At 40.5% G+C, this 13984-nt stretch overlaps 1 protein-coding gene across 1 annotated transcript in view; it reads right to left on the bottom strand.

The window, feature by feature from the left end:
- LOC124870637 overlaps window positions 1–13984 on the bottom strand; it is a 59431-nt gene that overhangs the window by 6323 nt on the left and 39124 nt on the right. The window contains 5 exon segments of the mRNA XM_047369454.1: window positions 1554–1625; window positions 5278–5319; window positions 9052–9223; window positions 9553–9810; window positions 10007–10158. Of these exon segments, the coding sequence (XP_047225410.1) occupies window positions 1554–1625; window positions 5278–5319; window positions 9052–9223; window positions 9553–9810; window positions 10007–10158 (696 nt within the window).

The raw sequence follows: 13984 nt of genomic DNA, 5'->3' as shown, positions 1-13984 counted from the left end.
ATGTATGTATACACAATATATATATATATACATACATACATACATTTATATATACACATACATGCATGTATACACACACACACATGCACGCACGCACACACACACACACATATACATACACACATACATACATACATATACACACACTCACCGGCCACCTTATTAGGTACACTTTGCTAGTACCGGGTTGGACCCCCTTTTGGCTTCAGAACTGCCTTAATCCTTCGTGGCATAGATTCAACAAGGTACTGGAAACATTCCTCAGAGGGTTTGGTCCATATTGACATGATAGCATCACACAGATGCTGCACATTTGTCGGCTGCACATCCATGATGTGAATCTCCCGTTCTACCACATCCCAAAGGATTGAGATCTGGTGACTGTGGAGGCCATCTGAGTCCAGTGAACTCATTATCATGTACAAGAAACCAGTGTGAGATGATTTGTGCTTTATGACATGACTCGTTATCCTGCTGGAAGTAACCATCAGAAGATGGGTACACTGTGGTCATAAAGGGATGAACATGGTCAGCAACAATACTCAGGTAGGTTGTGGCGTTGACACGATGCTCAATTGGTACTAAGGGGCCCAAAGTGTGCCAAGAAAATATCCCCCCCATCATTACACCACCACCACCAGTCTGAACCATTGATACAAGACAGGATGGATCCATGCTTTCATGTTGTTGACGCCAAATTCTGACCGTACCATCTGAATGTCGCAGCAGAAATTGAGACTCATCAGACCAGGCAACGTTTTTCCAATCTTCTATTGTCCAATATCGGTGAGCTTGTGCGAATTGTAGCCTCAGTTTCCTGTTCTTAGCTGACAGGAATGACACCCGGTGTGGTCTTCTGCTGCTGTAGCCCATCTGCCTCAAGGTTTGACATGTTGTGTTCAGAGATGCTCTTGTGCATGACTTGTTTGTGACGAGTGGTTATTTGAGTTACTGTTGCCTTTCTATCATCTCGAACCAGTCTGGCCATTCTCCTCTGACCTCTGACATCAACAAGGCATTTGTGCCCACAGAACTGACGCCCACTGAATATTTTCTCTTTTTCAGACCATTCTCTGTAAACCATAGAGATGGTAGTGCGTGAAAATCCCAGTTTCTGAAATACTCAGATCAGCTCGTCTGGCACCAACAATGCCATGTTCAAAGTCACTTAAATCACCTTTCTTCCCCATTCTGATGCTCAGTTTGAACTGCAGCAGATCATCTTGACTATGTCTACATGCCTAAATGCATTGAGTTGCTGCCATGTGATTGGCTGATTAGAAATTTGCGTTAACGAGCAGTTGGACAGGTGTACCTAATAAAGTGGCCGGTGAATGTGTGTGTGTGTGTGTGTGTGTGTGTATATATATATACACACACATACATATGTATAATTTGAAATAATATACCAGACAATGTACAAGATTAAACTATACCACAATAATTTACAAAGTACATAGGCAACAGCTTCAAATAGTGACTCCTAAAGGGACCAAGAGGCAGATGTGTTTTCAGTCCTTTCTTTAACAAAAACCTTGATCATAGATTTTTACCAGATGTTTGATGTGAAAAAGTTTTCTTCTGAGTTCTTTGCTTTGTCTCCTCTTTGTCTGATAGTCGTCAGTCTGGAAAAAAGGTAATAAGAGATTAAAACAATTAACATTATCAATAGTAACAACAGACACCCTGCAGTGACACAAGAGATATTTTTGTTGTTTTTTTTGTCTAAGGGAGTTTAAGCTCAAACAAGCTTCACCCAGCCCAAATGTAGGGACTTTGTAAATTAGGGAGAGCAACAGTTTGATCATCTTTATTTATAATTTATTTCAGTATGAGGACATTTTAAACAGTGTTATCAGGCAGCTGGAGGAACATCCAACAGTCAATAAAAGAGAGTAAAACTCTGATATACAAGAGAAAATAATACAGTTGGCTGTTGATTTTGTAAAAGTATTTGTATCATGATCCATGGGTGTTTGTGTTTTGGTTTTCTGATTATTTCTGGTTTGGTTGTTTATTATTAACAGTTAGATCCTGCCATATTCAATTGTTTTTTTTTTTTAGCTTTGGGGTCTTTCCATATTAATTTGTTCCTTTTGTCGAATTTCTTGGTTATTTCTTGTGTTCTGTTCTCTGGGCATCTCGGTTATTCTCTTATATTAGTGTTAGGCTTTTTCCCTTTTTGATTTGTAGACCCTTTTGTGTGTAGTTCAGCTCCATTTGTGTTCTCTGTGGTTATTATTCTGCTTTCTTCAGTTCCCTGCTTAGTACTCTCTCTCAAAACTATTCAGTATTCCCCTGATTAGACTCACCCTCTAATCACACCTCTCTGTATTTAAGCTCCTTGGTTTCATTGTTCCTTTCTAGTATCTTCTGTTACATCCCACCCAGTTCCTTATCCTGTAAACCTCGTGCCATGCTGTAAATTCTGGCTTTTATGTAACCAAGTAATTGCATCTTTCTAATTTCTATATTTATTATGTTTTCATTTTAATCACAAACTCTTGAGCTGCTGTAGATCTAGATCAAACAGGAACCCATTTTTTAAATGTGTGTCATGTTCAGGTGGTAAAGACTCAAATGCAACGCAAACTTAAAGTGAAGATTAGAACTTTTAATTGATGAAATTAAAACAACATACAAAGTCAAGCAGACTAGCAGCAACAACTTGAACCATGAAGAAATATGGCATGGAGCAGAAGCGGACCAGACGTCAGTAAAACAGAAAGGAACCATTGAAGAACAAAGATAACTGTTAAGTGTATATACTGAGGCAGGGGTAGAGAACTCAGAGGCAAACCAGAAGAGCTAATCAGAGGGAATGAATAGCAGCTGAGGCAAAGAGCAAGCAGAGAAATCAGAGGATATGTGGAGCAGCTGAGACAGAAGACAAGACCGGAGAAGGGGAAAACAGACAAATAAGCATCAATGGAGCCATGAAGAAACCTTCAGGGAAATGTTACGCAGAAATCTAACAGAAAACAATTTAAATGTAACAGAATCACAAGAAAAACACAAAATAATGAACGAAATTACACCTAACAATACTGAGCAAAAGGAAATGAACTACAGGTCCTTCTAAAAAAATTAGCATATTGTGATGAAGTTCATTATTTTCTATAATGTCATGATGAAAATTTAACATTCATATATTTTAGATTTATTGCACAATAACTGAAATATTTCAGGTCTTTTATTGTCTTAATACGGATGATTGTGGCATACAGCTCATGAAAACCCAAAATTCCTATCTCACAAAATTAGCATATTTCATCCGACCAATAAAAGAAAAGTGTTTTTAATACAAAAAACAGTCAGTCAGTCAGTCATTTTCTACCGCTTATTCCATAGTGGGTCGCGGGGGAGCTGGTGCCTATCTCCAGCAGTCTATGGGCGAGAGGCGGGGTACACCCTGGACAAGTCGCCAGTCCATCACAGGGCAACACACAAACAACCATGCACACACTCATTCATACACCTAAGGGCAATTTAGAGAGACCAATTAACTTAACAGGCATGTCTTTGGACTGTGGGAGGAAGCCGGAGTACCCAGTGAGAACCCACGCATGCACGGGGAGAACATGCAAACTCCATGCAGAAAGACCCCCGGTCGGGAATCGAACCCAGGACCTTCTTGCTGCAAGGCAACAGTGCTACCAACTGCGCCACCGTGCAGCCCAAAAAACATCAACCTTCAAATAATCATGTACAGTTATGCACTCAATACTTGGTCGGGAATCCTTTTGCAGAAATGACTGCTTCAATGCGGCGTGGCATGGAGGCAATCAGCCTGTGGCACTGCTGAGGTCTTATGGAGGCCCAGGATGCTTCGATAGCGGCCTTTAGCTCATCCAGAGTGTTGGGTCTTGAGTCTCTCAACGTTCTCTTCACAATATCCCACAGATTCTCTATGGGGTTCAGGTCAGGAGAGTTGGCAGGCCAATTGAGCACAGTGATACCATGGTCAGTAAACCATTTACCAGTGGTTTTGGCACTGTGAGCAGGTGCCAGGTCGTGCTGAAAAATGAAATCTTCATCTCCATAAAGCTTTTCAGCAGATGGAAGCATGAAGTGCTCCAAAATCTCCTGATAGCTAGCTGCATTGACCCTGCCCTTGATAAAACACAGTGGACCAACACCAGCAGCTGACACGGCACCCCAGACCATCACTGACTGTGGGTACTTGACACTGGACTTCTGGCATTTCCTTCTCCCCAGTCTTCCTCCAGACTCTGGCACCTTGATTTCCGAATGACATGCAGAATTTGCTTTCATCCGGAAAAAGTACTTTGGACCACTGAGCAACAGTCCAGTGCTGCTTCTCTGTAGCCCAGGTCTGGGGAATGCGGCACCTGTAGCCCATTTCCTGCACACGCCTGTGCACGGTGGCTCTGGATGTTTCTACTCCAGACTCAGTCCACTGCTTCCGCAGGTCCCCCAAGGTCTGGAATCGGCCCTTCTCCACAATCTTCCTCAGGGTCCGGTCACCTCTTCTCGTTGTGCAGCGTTTTCTGCCACACTTTTTCCTTCCCACAGACTTTCCACTGAGGTGCCTTGATACAGCACTCTGGGAACAGCCTATTCGTTCAGAAATTTCTTTCTGTGTCTTACCCTCTTGCTTGAGGGTGTCAATAGTGGCCTTCTGGACAGCAGTCAGGTCGGCAGTCTTACCCATGATTGGGGTTTTGAGTGATGAACCAGGCTGGGAGTTTTAAAGGCCTCAGGAATCTTTTGCAGGTGTTTAGAGTTAACTCGTTGATTCAGATGATTAGGTTCATAGCTCGTTTAGAGACCCTTTTAATGATATGCTAATTTTGTGAGATAGGAATTTTGGGTTTTCATGAGCTTTATGCCAAAATCATCCGTATTAAGACAATAAAAGACCTGAAATATTTCAGTTAGTGTGCAATGAATCTAAAATATATGAATGTTAAATTTTCATCATGACATTATAGAAAATAATGAACTTTATCACAATATGCTAATTTTTTGAGAAGGACTTGTATATGGCAAAACCCAGTGGCAAAAACAACAATATGGCAACACCTATAGAACATAACAAAGAACGTGCAGAAAAACATGAACACAACTGAAAACCATACCTAACACCTCAGGATTGTGACAAGTGTTCTTCTGAAAGTAGCTCTACACCTGCATAAGGAATGTTGCCTCTTTTTGTCCAACATTAAATTTCTTTCTTTGGCATTGAAGTGGTGGTTTACAAAGGTAAACGTTTTAATGAATAGTGTCACTTTGAGAGATCTTTGATCTTCTTACCTTTTTAAGGTCTTTCAGCCCGTTGTACTCATCTGCCACACCCTGCAATTCATAACAAAGGAATGTTCCAGTTGGATTTTTCAAATTTTTTTATGTTAACAAACAGATTATCTCTAACACCAATATTGTACAGTCTTGATTTATCTAATGTTAATCACCACAAAAAATACCCTGCAAAAATATTTACACCCCTTTTTAACCTTTTTCTGTTTTTTTGCGCTTCTCAAGCATTTTAATGTTTTGAGATTTTATGTAATATACTCAAATTAGCACATAATTGTGACGTGGAAAGATGATTGTGATGTGGAAAGAAGATGTACAGGTCCTTCTCAAAATATTAGCATATTGTGATAAAGTTCATTATTTTCCATAATGTACTGATGAAAATTTAACATTCATATATTTTAGATTCATTGCACACTAACTGAAATATTTCAGGTCTTTTATTGTCTTAATACGGATGTTTTTGGCATACAGCTCATGAAAACCCCAAATTCCTATCTCACAAAATTAGCATATTTCATCCGACCAATAAAAGAAAAGTGTTTTTAATACAAAAAACGTCAACCTTCAAATAATCATGTACAGTTATGCACTCAATACTTGGTCGGGAATCCTTTGGCAGAAATGACTGCTTCAATGCGGCGTGGCATGGAGGCAATCAGCCTGTGGCACTGCTGAGGTCTTATGGAGGCCCAGGATGCTTCGATAGCGGCCTTTAGCTCATCCAGAGTGTTGGGTCTTGATTCTCTCAACGTTCTCTTCACAATATCCCACAGATTCTCTATGGGGTTCAGGTCAGGAGAGTTGGCAGGGCAATTGAGCACAGTGATACCATGGTCAGTAAACCATTTACCAGTGGTTTTGGCACTGTGAGCAGGTGCCAGGTCGTGCTGAAAAATGAAATCTTCATCTCCATAAAGCTTTTCAGCAGATGGAAGCATGAAGTGCTCCAAAATCTCCTGATAGCTAGCTGCATTGACCCTGCCCTTGATAAAACACAGTGGACCAACACCAGCAGCTGACACGGCACCCCAGACCATCACTGACTGTGGGTACTTGACACTGGACTTCTGGAATTTTGGCATTTCCTTCTCCCCAGTCTTCCTCCAGACTCTGGCACCTTGATTTCCGAATGACATGCAGAATTTGCTTTCATCTGAAAAAAGTACTTTGGACCACTGAGCAACAGTCCAGTGCTGCTTCTCTGTAGCCCAGGTCTGGGGAATGCGGCACCTGTAGCCCATTTCCTGCACACACCTGTGCACGGTGGCTCTGGATGTTTCTACTCCAGACTCAGTCCACTGCTTCCGCAGGTCCCCCAAGGTCTGGAATCGGCCCTTCTCCACAATCTTCCTCAGGGTCCGGTCACCTCTTCTCGTTGTGCAGCGTTTTCTGCCACACTTTTTCCTTCCCACAGTCTTCCCACTGAGGTGCCTTGATACAGCACTCTGGGAACAGCTTATTTGTTCAGAAATTTCTTTCTGTGTCTTACCCTCTTGCTTGAGGGTGTCAATAGTGGCCTTCTGGACAGCAGTCAGGTCGGCAGTCTTACCCATGATTGGGGTTTTGAGTGATGAACCAGGCTGGGAGTTTTAAAGGCCTCAGGAATCTTTTGCAGGTGTTTAGAGATAACTCGTTGATTCAGATAATTAGGTTCATAGCTCGTTTAGAGACCCTTTTAATGATATGCTAATTTTGTGAGATAGGAATTTTGGGTTTTCATGAGCTGTATGCCAAAATCATCCGTATTAAGACAATAAAAGACGTGAAATATTTCAGTCAGTGTTCAATGAATCTAAAATATATGAATGTTAAATTTTCATCATGACATTATGGAAAATAATAAACTTTATCACAATATGCTAATATTTTGAGAAGGACCTGTATGTTATTCAATGTTTGTAAATTTATAAAAATAGGAAGTATGGCATAGGTAAATACACTGCTAAGAACCTAAAATAACCACTTTAAAAACACATTAGATCTCAATAAAAAAAAAAGGTGGATATCCATACTGATATGGAATGGCTGTGTTAGGAACAAAAAATGCGACATTAGCAGGCTAGTCCAGTTTGCTGAAATGTCATTGCAGCAACTCAACATGGTACTCAGTAGTTTGTATGGCCCCCACATGCTTGTATGCATGTCTGACGTCTGGGCATGCTCCTTATGGTGCGTTCAGACAGAACGTGATTCCAGCGAATTTTTGTCTCATGCGCATGCTGTTGCTCGTCTGACATTTCGCCAGCAATTTGCGTGGCCTACAGGCGACAACACTCCACTCGCTTCACCGCATCATCAAACAGGAGGAGCTTCTATCTGCTGCTTGCCGATTTCAACTCAACATGCAGAGAGTCATGGTGCTTTACTTATGGAAAACCGAACAACGCCGTGGGGGGCCAACGTCCCTGGGTTCACCAGATTTTCCAGAGATGGAACCAGTTTGGAGAGTACCACTACCTACTCCAGGAGCAGCGTCTGGATCATGGTTGCTTCAGCGGTACTTCCGTCTATCCAGCACCCAGTTTGAGGAACTTCTGCCCTTCCTTTGGGGGACGAATAAGCCTCCGGGACACCAGCTACAGGCGCTGCATCCCCGCTGCAGAATGCCTGTTCATCTGTTTTTGGTGAGTAAATAAATCTCAGCTCAATAGAAAACCGGCCAAATTGTACTGTCCACATCCTCTAAATATAATAAACATTTTTGTGCCTAAACATATGGACGAGGATTGCCAAAATACAGGCAAGAGCTGATATGACAACAAAATGTAGCGTGGTAGCCATAAGATTTGAATAATTACGTAGTTTTTGATAACGGCTGATCGGCACCCTAGAAATAGGGCTTGTTGACATATGCATCGGAAACTTAAACACTTATAAATAAAATATAATTCCCTACATAAACATAGATGTACCCTGAGCAACTGCTGTGAGTTTCATACTTGTATGACAACTTTTGTGCTGAAGAGAAGGCTACAGATGTGACGCGAATTGACAGAAAAGTTCAGTTTTTCCAACTCCAGCAAAATTTGCTTCATATCCATCATGAGTTTTGCTCTCGCTTCGCTCTATTTGGCATATTCGCGCCGCTCACATCACCAGAAATGTGTCCTTTGCATCACTTCAATCCTGAATGCACCTCTACATAGGGGTAACATTTAAATCACTCGTGTTCGGACCATTATGAGATGATGGATGGTGTCCTGGGATGTCTGCATACAGACAGGAGGTGGATTGGCTGGTCCACTGGTGTGGTCAGAACCACCTGGAACTTAACCCACTCAAGACTGTGGAAATGATGGTAGACTTTATAGACAGTGTACCGGAGTCAAATTCCTTGTTTGTCTTTACAAACCTGGCATTAAAGCTGATTCTGATTCTGATCTCCTCCCAGATCCTGACCAGGGCACCTCTGAGCTCTTGGAGAGGCTAAAACATTTCAGCCTCTAGATGTACAGAGCTGGTACAGACAAACCCCAAATGAGTTTTAGTTGTAATGGCACCAAAAGGTGCTTCTACAAAGTATTGAATCAGAAGGGCTGAGTATACATTCACACCACATTTCTCAGGTTTGTACCTCTTGGGGTTGGTCTGTCATAAAACAATCCTAATAAAATACATTGAAGTTTGTGGTTGTATGGTGGCAAGGCACTGTACAATAATTCTGACTCTTCTATTGACTTGGTTTTTGTATGTATGTTCAGTGGATGGCACAGAATAATCCATCTACTTGCAGTCAGTCCAGCACTTTTCCTCTCTTTCACTGTTTACCTGGTACTTCATGGAGCCTTCATCCAACATGTCCAGCTCTCTGCTCAGTTTGTGCATGTGGTCAGTGATGTCGTCCATTTCAGAGCAGAGGCTCTTGTAGTGGGCTAGATCTGAGTCAAACTCTTTCTTGTACCTGCGGCGCTGCTCGTCTGTAGTTATTGCTGGATACAACCTGATGGTACACATACATTTCAGCACATGAGTGGATTATTGCTGTTTTACTGTCAGTGAGGCAGATCCAAGGAGAATGAGCTTTTCATCAGCATCTCAAGCATGAAATGAAAATCACTTTAACAGTCAGTTAATGTGTCATAAAGACTATGGTTATGGTGATTAGAATCTCTATTGCAGTATTTTCCCCTGAAATTATATAATTATTATTATATGAATGGAGACTCTTTTTGTCATTTTCTCCCTGATTTATCAAGTTAAGTGAGACAAAAGTCAAACTTTCTTGCCGCAGTGACTGCAGCATGAAGTTGCAGCAGACATCTGACCCACCTGTACAGGTAATCTTTCTGGTCCCACTCCAGCTCATTACCAGTGTCCTCTGAGGTGTGACCAGTTTCATATTGGGACTCGATCATCACCTGAGCTGCAGGTATGGATTCACTGAGTTTTTTCTGCTGCCTCTTCATGTAATGCAGAGGGGGTTTTCTCCCACTGTCAGTCTCACAGGAGCTTCTAGAACAAACGGTGGTTCTGGTGTTCTGACACAGAGCCTCAGCATCGCAGCTGATGCTGTTGCCTGTGCAGGAACTAAAGATAAAAGACTAATTTATTAACAACAATAAAACAGGCATTTTTACTATCACACAGTCTTTGTTTGAGCAGATTTTATAAACTAAATATTGGACAGTGTCCCCACCGCTTTAAGGTACAGGACTGTCTCAAGCTTTCTTGTGTCCTGCTCTTTGACCACACAGTGACCTAAAGACTATTTGCTCCAGCTCACCTGTTGCTTTTATTGTATTGTTCACTCTGGATGCTGACTGTTCCATTGCCGAAGCCCACAGTATTCTCCGCCCTCAGGATAGGCTCTGCTCGCTCTGACACAACAACTGTTGGTGCCTGCTGGGTGCTGCGTGCATCTCCGACATGATTCACCTAACAACAACATGCAGAAGCTGCACAATTCATTGTCATAGTCTGTGGTTCCTTAATTTTTATAAGATTATGTGTAAAATGTGATTCTGATTCTGTTTTTATGGACAATAAAAAATCAACTATAGTGATAACAGATGCAAACCATTCATGTCTTTCAGTTATCTGAACCTAACTCTATTATCCTAAATTAAACAATAAAAGGCCCGACAGGCATATAGTTGTGTTACAAGTTATATGTTTAACATAGACTATAATTGAAAACACCCAAAATATGAAATGAACAGAATTATGACTCATATTTTACATCCCATTAAGTTTTGTTCTGAACACAGGTCCTTGATAACATCTTAACAAGCAACAAGATGAAACTACCCAAGTAGAATGTTTTGCCTTGTTTTGTGTTTAACGGTGCACAGTTTCACTGTCAGAAAGTCAGAAATTGTGATTTGCAAGTCAGAATAAAATCTGCTTAAAAGGGCCCAGAAGTCTGAACTTCCTCAGCTGCCTTAGGGTTAAAATCCAATATGGCCGCCACACACCAAATAAAATTATAGCTATAGTAATGACCTGTTAAAGTGTATTTCTGATGACTATTTAAATCATCCAGAACCATAGTGATGTTATTACTATGGCTATTACTGGGTGCATTTTCTTAATAATGGAATGCCTCTTGAGGGGGACACCTTGAGATCTCCAAAAACAAGATAGAGAGTGTCTAGGGGGAAAGGGATGTCTGGGTTTGTTACCCCAATGAGCTGACCTTGAGCAAGTAAGTGAAAAATTAATGTACGGTTTGAGCTGCCCAGTAGAGCTCTGGAAAGGTCACAATATGAATATTGGTTTGGGATCGGTGAGACAAAACATAAGTCCAACTATCAGCTAATTACTAATTGTCTCCATTTGAGTGTTGTATCAACTGCAAAGTTTTACTTCACAGATGCAGCCCTATCACTAAGGATAGGAATCCCCAGAATCACCTATTAAGGATGTTGTTTGTCTATATTTATTTTAGTACTTCTGAACCTTCTATGGGTCTGCTTATGAGCCCTGATAGGTACACACCCTGAACAGAGTGACCTATGAATCTAAACTGCATGTTTTTTTACTTTGTGAGGAGGCCAGAGTACCCCAAGAAAACACATGAAAGCCCAGGGAGAACATGAAAACTTCGAGCCTGAAGGCCCCCAGCTACAATTTCAACCCAAGACCCTCAATCTGTAAGGAAAAAGAGGTAACTTTTGCCTTGCAGCAACTTTTGGATGTCTTTGGAATTCCTTCTAGGGGATCAGATGTATGTCCTTGGCCTAAAACAACACTAAATCAGTCATAATGGCTGAGAAAAATAGTAAGATAGCTGTGAAATTTAGCAAGACAGCAGCCCATACCCTAACACGCATGCACACACTAGTGCCTTATCCCCAGTGTAAGGTTGAATGATGGATCTGACATCCATTAGCCCCAGAGAGCAGAAGTTCTTCTCTCCCCTTCCCCTAGGTCTCACCTTAAATCTTTTCAACAACCAACAGAGCTAATTCACTAGAAGGAAACACACAAAAACAAATTCCCCTACTGCGTCTGACCAGACATGCGTATTATTGGTGTGAAAGTAACTACGTCTCCATATCACCGTGAATGCACTAAAAGCCTGAACAAAGGAGAGAAATTCTGCAATCATTAGAGAAGAACATGTGCGGCACAGTAACTCTGAAACCACACAAAGAAATTTAAAAAAGAGTTTTAACTCCAATATAATTTACCATTAAGAAGGAAAAACATTCACTTCAAAGCTGCAACAGTCTGCCTGATATGATCTTCCCTCTTACTGTAGAATGCAATATTAAAGAGTTCTCGTCTTTGACCTATTTCTGCATCGCAGTGTAGTCAAACAGGGTTCGGTCTGATGTGGGAGGAAAGGGAGTTGGTGAAACAGATCTTATGAATATGGAGTCACAGGATAATGCTCAGTGTGGGGAAAATAATCCATGGAAGCTGATCCACTGCAGTGACAAATGTAGTTCTGTGAATTTCAGGCCTGCTACTATAGGAAAACACACTGTATTTCATTAACAATTAATTCTATCTTTAATTCAAATAGCAATGTACAGTTTTCTAAATCACATTGCTTATTTTTCCCTTACTGGTTTAAACTTGTTTTTGTGACTCAGAAAATAATCTGACAAGGAACCTTCACAAGCTGAATCATTTAGTGCCACCCCACTCTGTGGGATTTCACACAGCAACACAGATGCAACTCAACCCTTTTTATACATTATACATGACCCTTACATTATATATGCTTCCCTGCAAGGCAAGCACCTTCTACACAATAGGCAGAATGTATGCTGAGGCCTGGCTAAATAAGCTGGTTCAGTACGCTCCTTCGCTTTGTAAGTGTCTTAGTCTTCTAATGTTTTTGTAAAATCCTAAACACATTAACATAAGCGCACTATATTATTATTCAGATTAAAATACTGTTGAGATTATAAGTGTTATAAGTAATCAAAGGAACAGTATGTAGCAATAAATAGAAGCAATACATAGGATCTTTGTGTTGCCATTGTAGTCCTGTTTAACTGACTTGGTAGAATTACATGAACACTTTGTCATAATGTGTTGGACCAAGGTGCAGACTGAAGCTCCGGAGCGGAATGAGCGATTAGAAAAGATTTTTAATAAAAACATTTTGAGCCATAAACGCTTCACTGCTAGCCATCAGATGTTCTACATACCTTTATAGCACATATATAGTGCTATTTAAAAGTTACAACATCACGCTGTATTGAACTGTCTTCTCAACATGTGCAATATAACAAGCTGTCTAATTGCTTTCTAAGATATAACTTCAAATGTTAATACGGTTATATTGAATCAAATATGGATTGAATTTGACAATATGTTTTTAGATTTCAGTGGGACTGCACTGAAATGAACTGGATGAAAAGGAATTTTTGGCCTGAATAGGATTGCATGTAACTGCTTTTTAAAACCAGTTAACTTGTTTTGGGAAGTACCCTGAGATGATTTTTGACATGTCCTGGTTGTTATAAATACATCTAATTAAGACTAAAATTAATTAATGACAAATACATTGTATTTAATGGAAAAAAGCCACAAAACTTCACCTCTGTCACTTTGCAGAAATCATTTACAGTACATTAACAAATAAATTTAATATAAAATGGGAATACATACATTTCTTCCCCTTCACAAATTGATTCTCTTGTTCATAGTGTTACTTCATTATTGCATGGTGCATTAGACAATGCAGCCCCCTTGAAAAAGAAGGTAATTATTCATGAAAGGCTGGATCGCTGGTTTAATTCAGAGCTGAGTACTTTAAAGCACTATGTTAGAAAATTGGAGAGAAAATGGCGCTATACACACTTAGAGGATTCCTACTTAATCTGGAAAAATAGCCTACTGTTGTATAAAAAGACACTTCGCCAAGCTAGAACAGTTTATTTCTAATCATTAATAGAAGAGAACAAGAATAATCCTAGGTTTCTCTTTAGTACAGTTGCTAAACTTACACAGAGTCATAGCTCTGTTGAGCCATCCATTCCCGTAGCTCTCACCAGTCATGACTTTATGGGATTCTTCTTAAATAAAATTGATACTATTAAAAAGAAAATCTTTGACATACTCCTGAAGATGATTACTTCATCCTCAGCAAGTGAGACAACATTAGAAGTAACTGTAGAAGCTGATCTGGGTTTGGACTGTTTTGATCCTGTGGAGCTTCCTGAGTTATCAGAAATATTAGCTTCATCTAAACCTTCAACTTGTATGTTAGACCCAATCCCAACCAAATTATTTAAGGAAGTGT

Source organism: Girardinichthys multiradiatus, chromosome 6 (assembly GCF_021462225.1).
Source record: "Girardinichthys multiradiatus isolate DD_20200921_A chromosome 6, DD_fGirMul_XY1, whole genome shotgun sequence".
In the NCBI taxonomy this organism is placed as follows: Eukaryota; Metazoa; Chordata; class Actinopteri; order Cyprinodontiformes; family Goodeidae; genus Girardinichthys; species Girardinichthys multiradiatus.
This window is presented reverse-complemented; position numbering and strand designations above follow the sequence as displayed.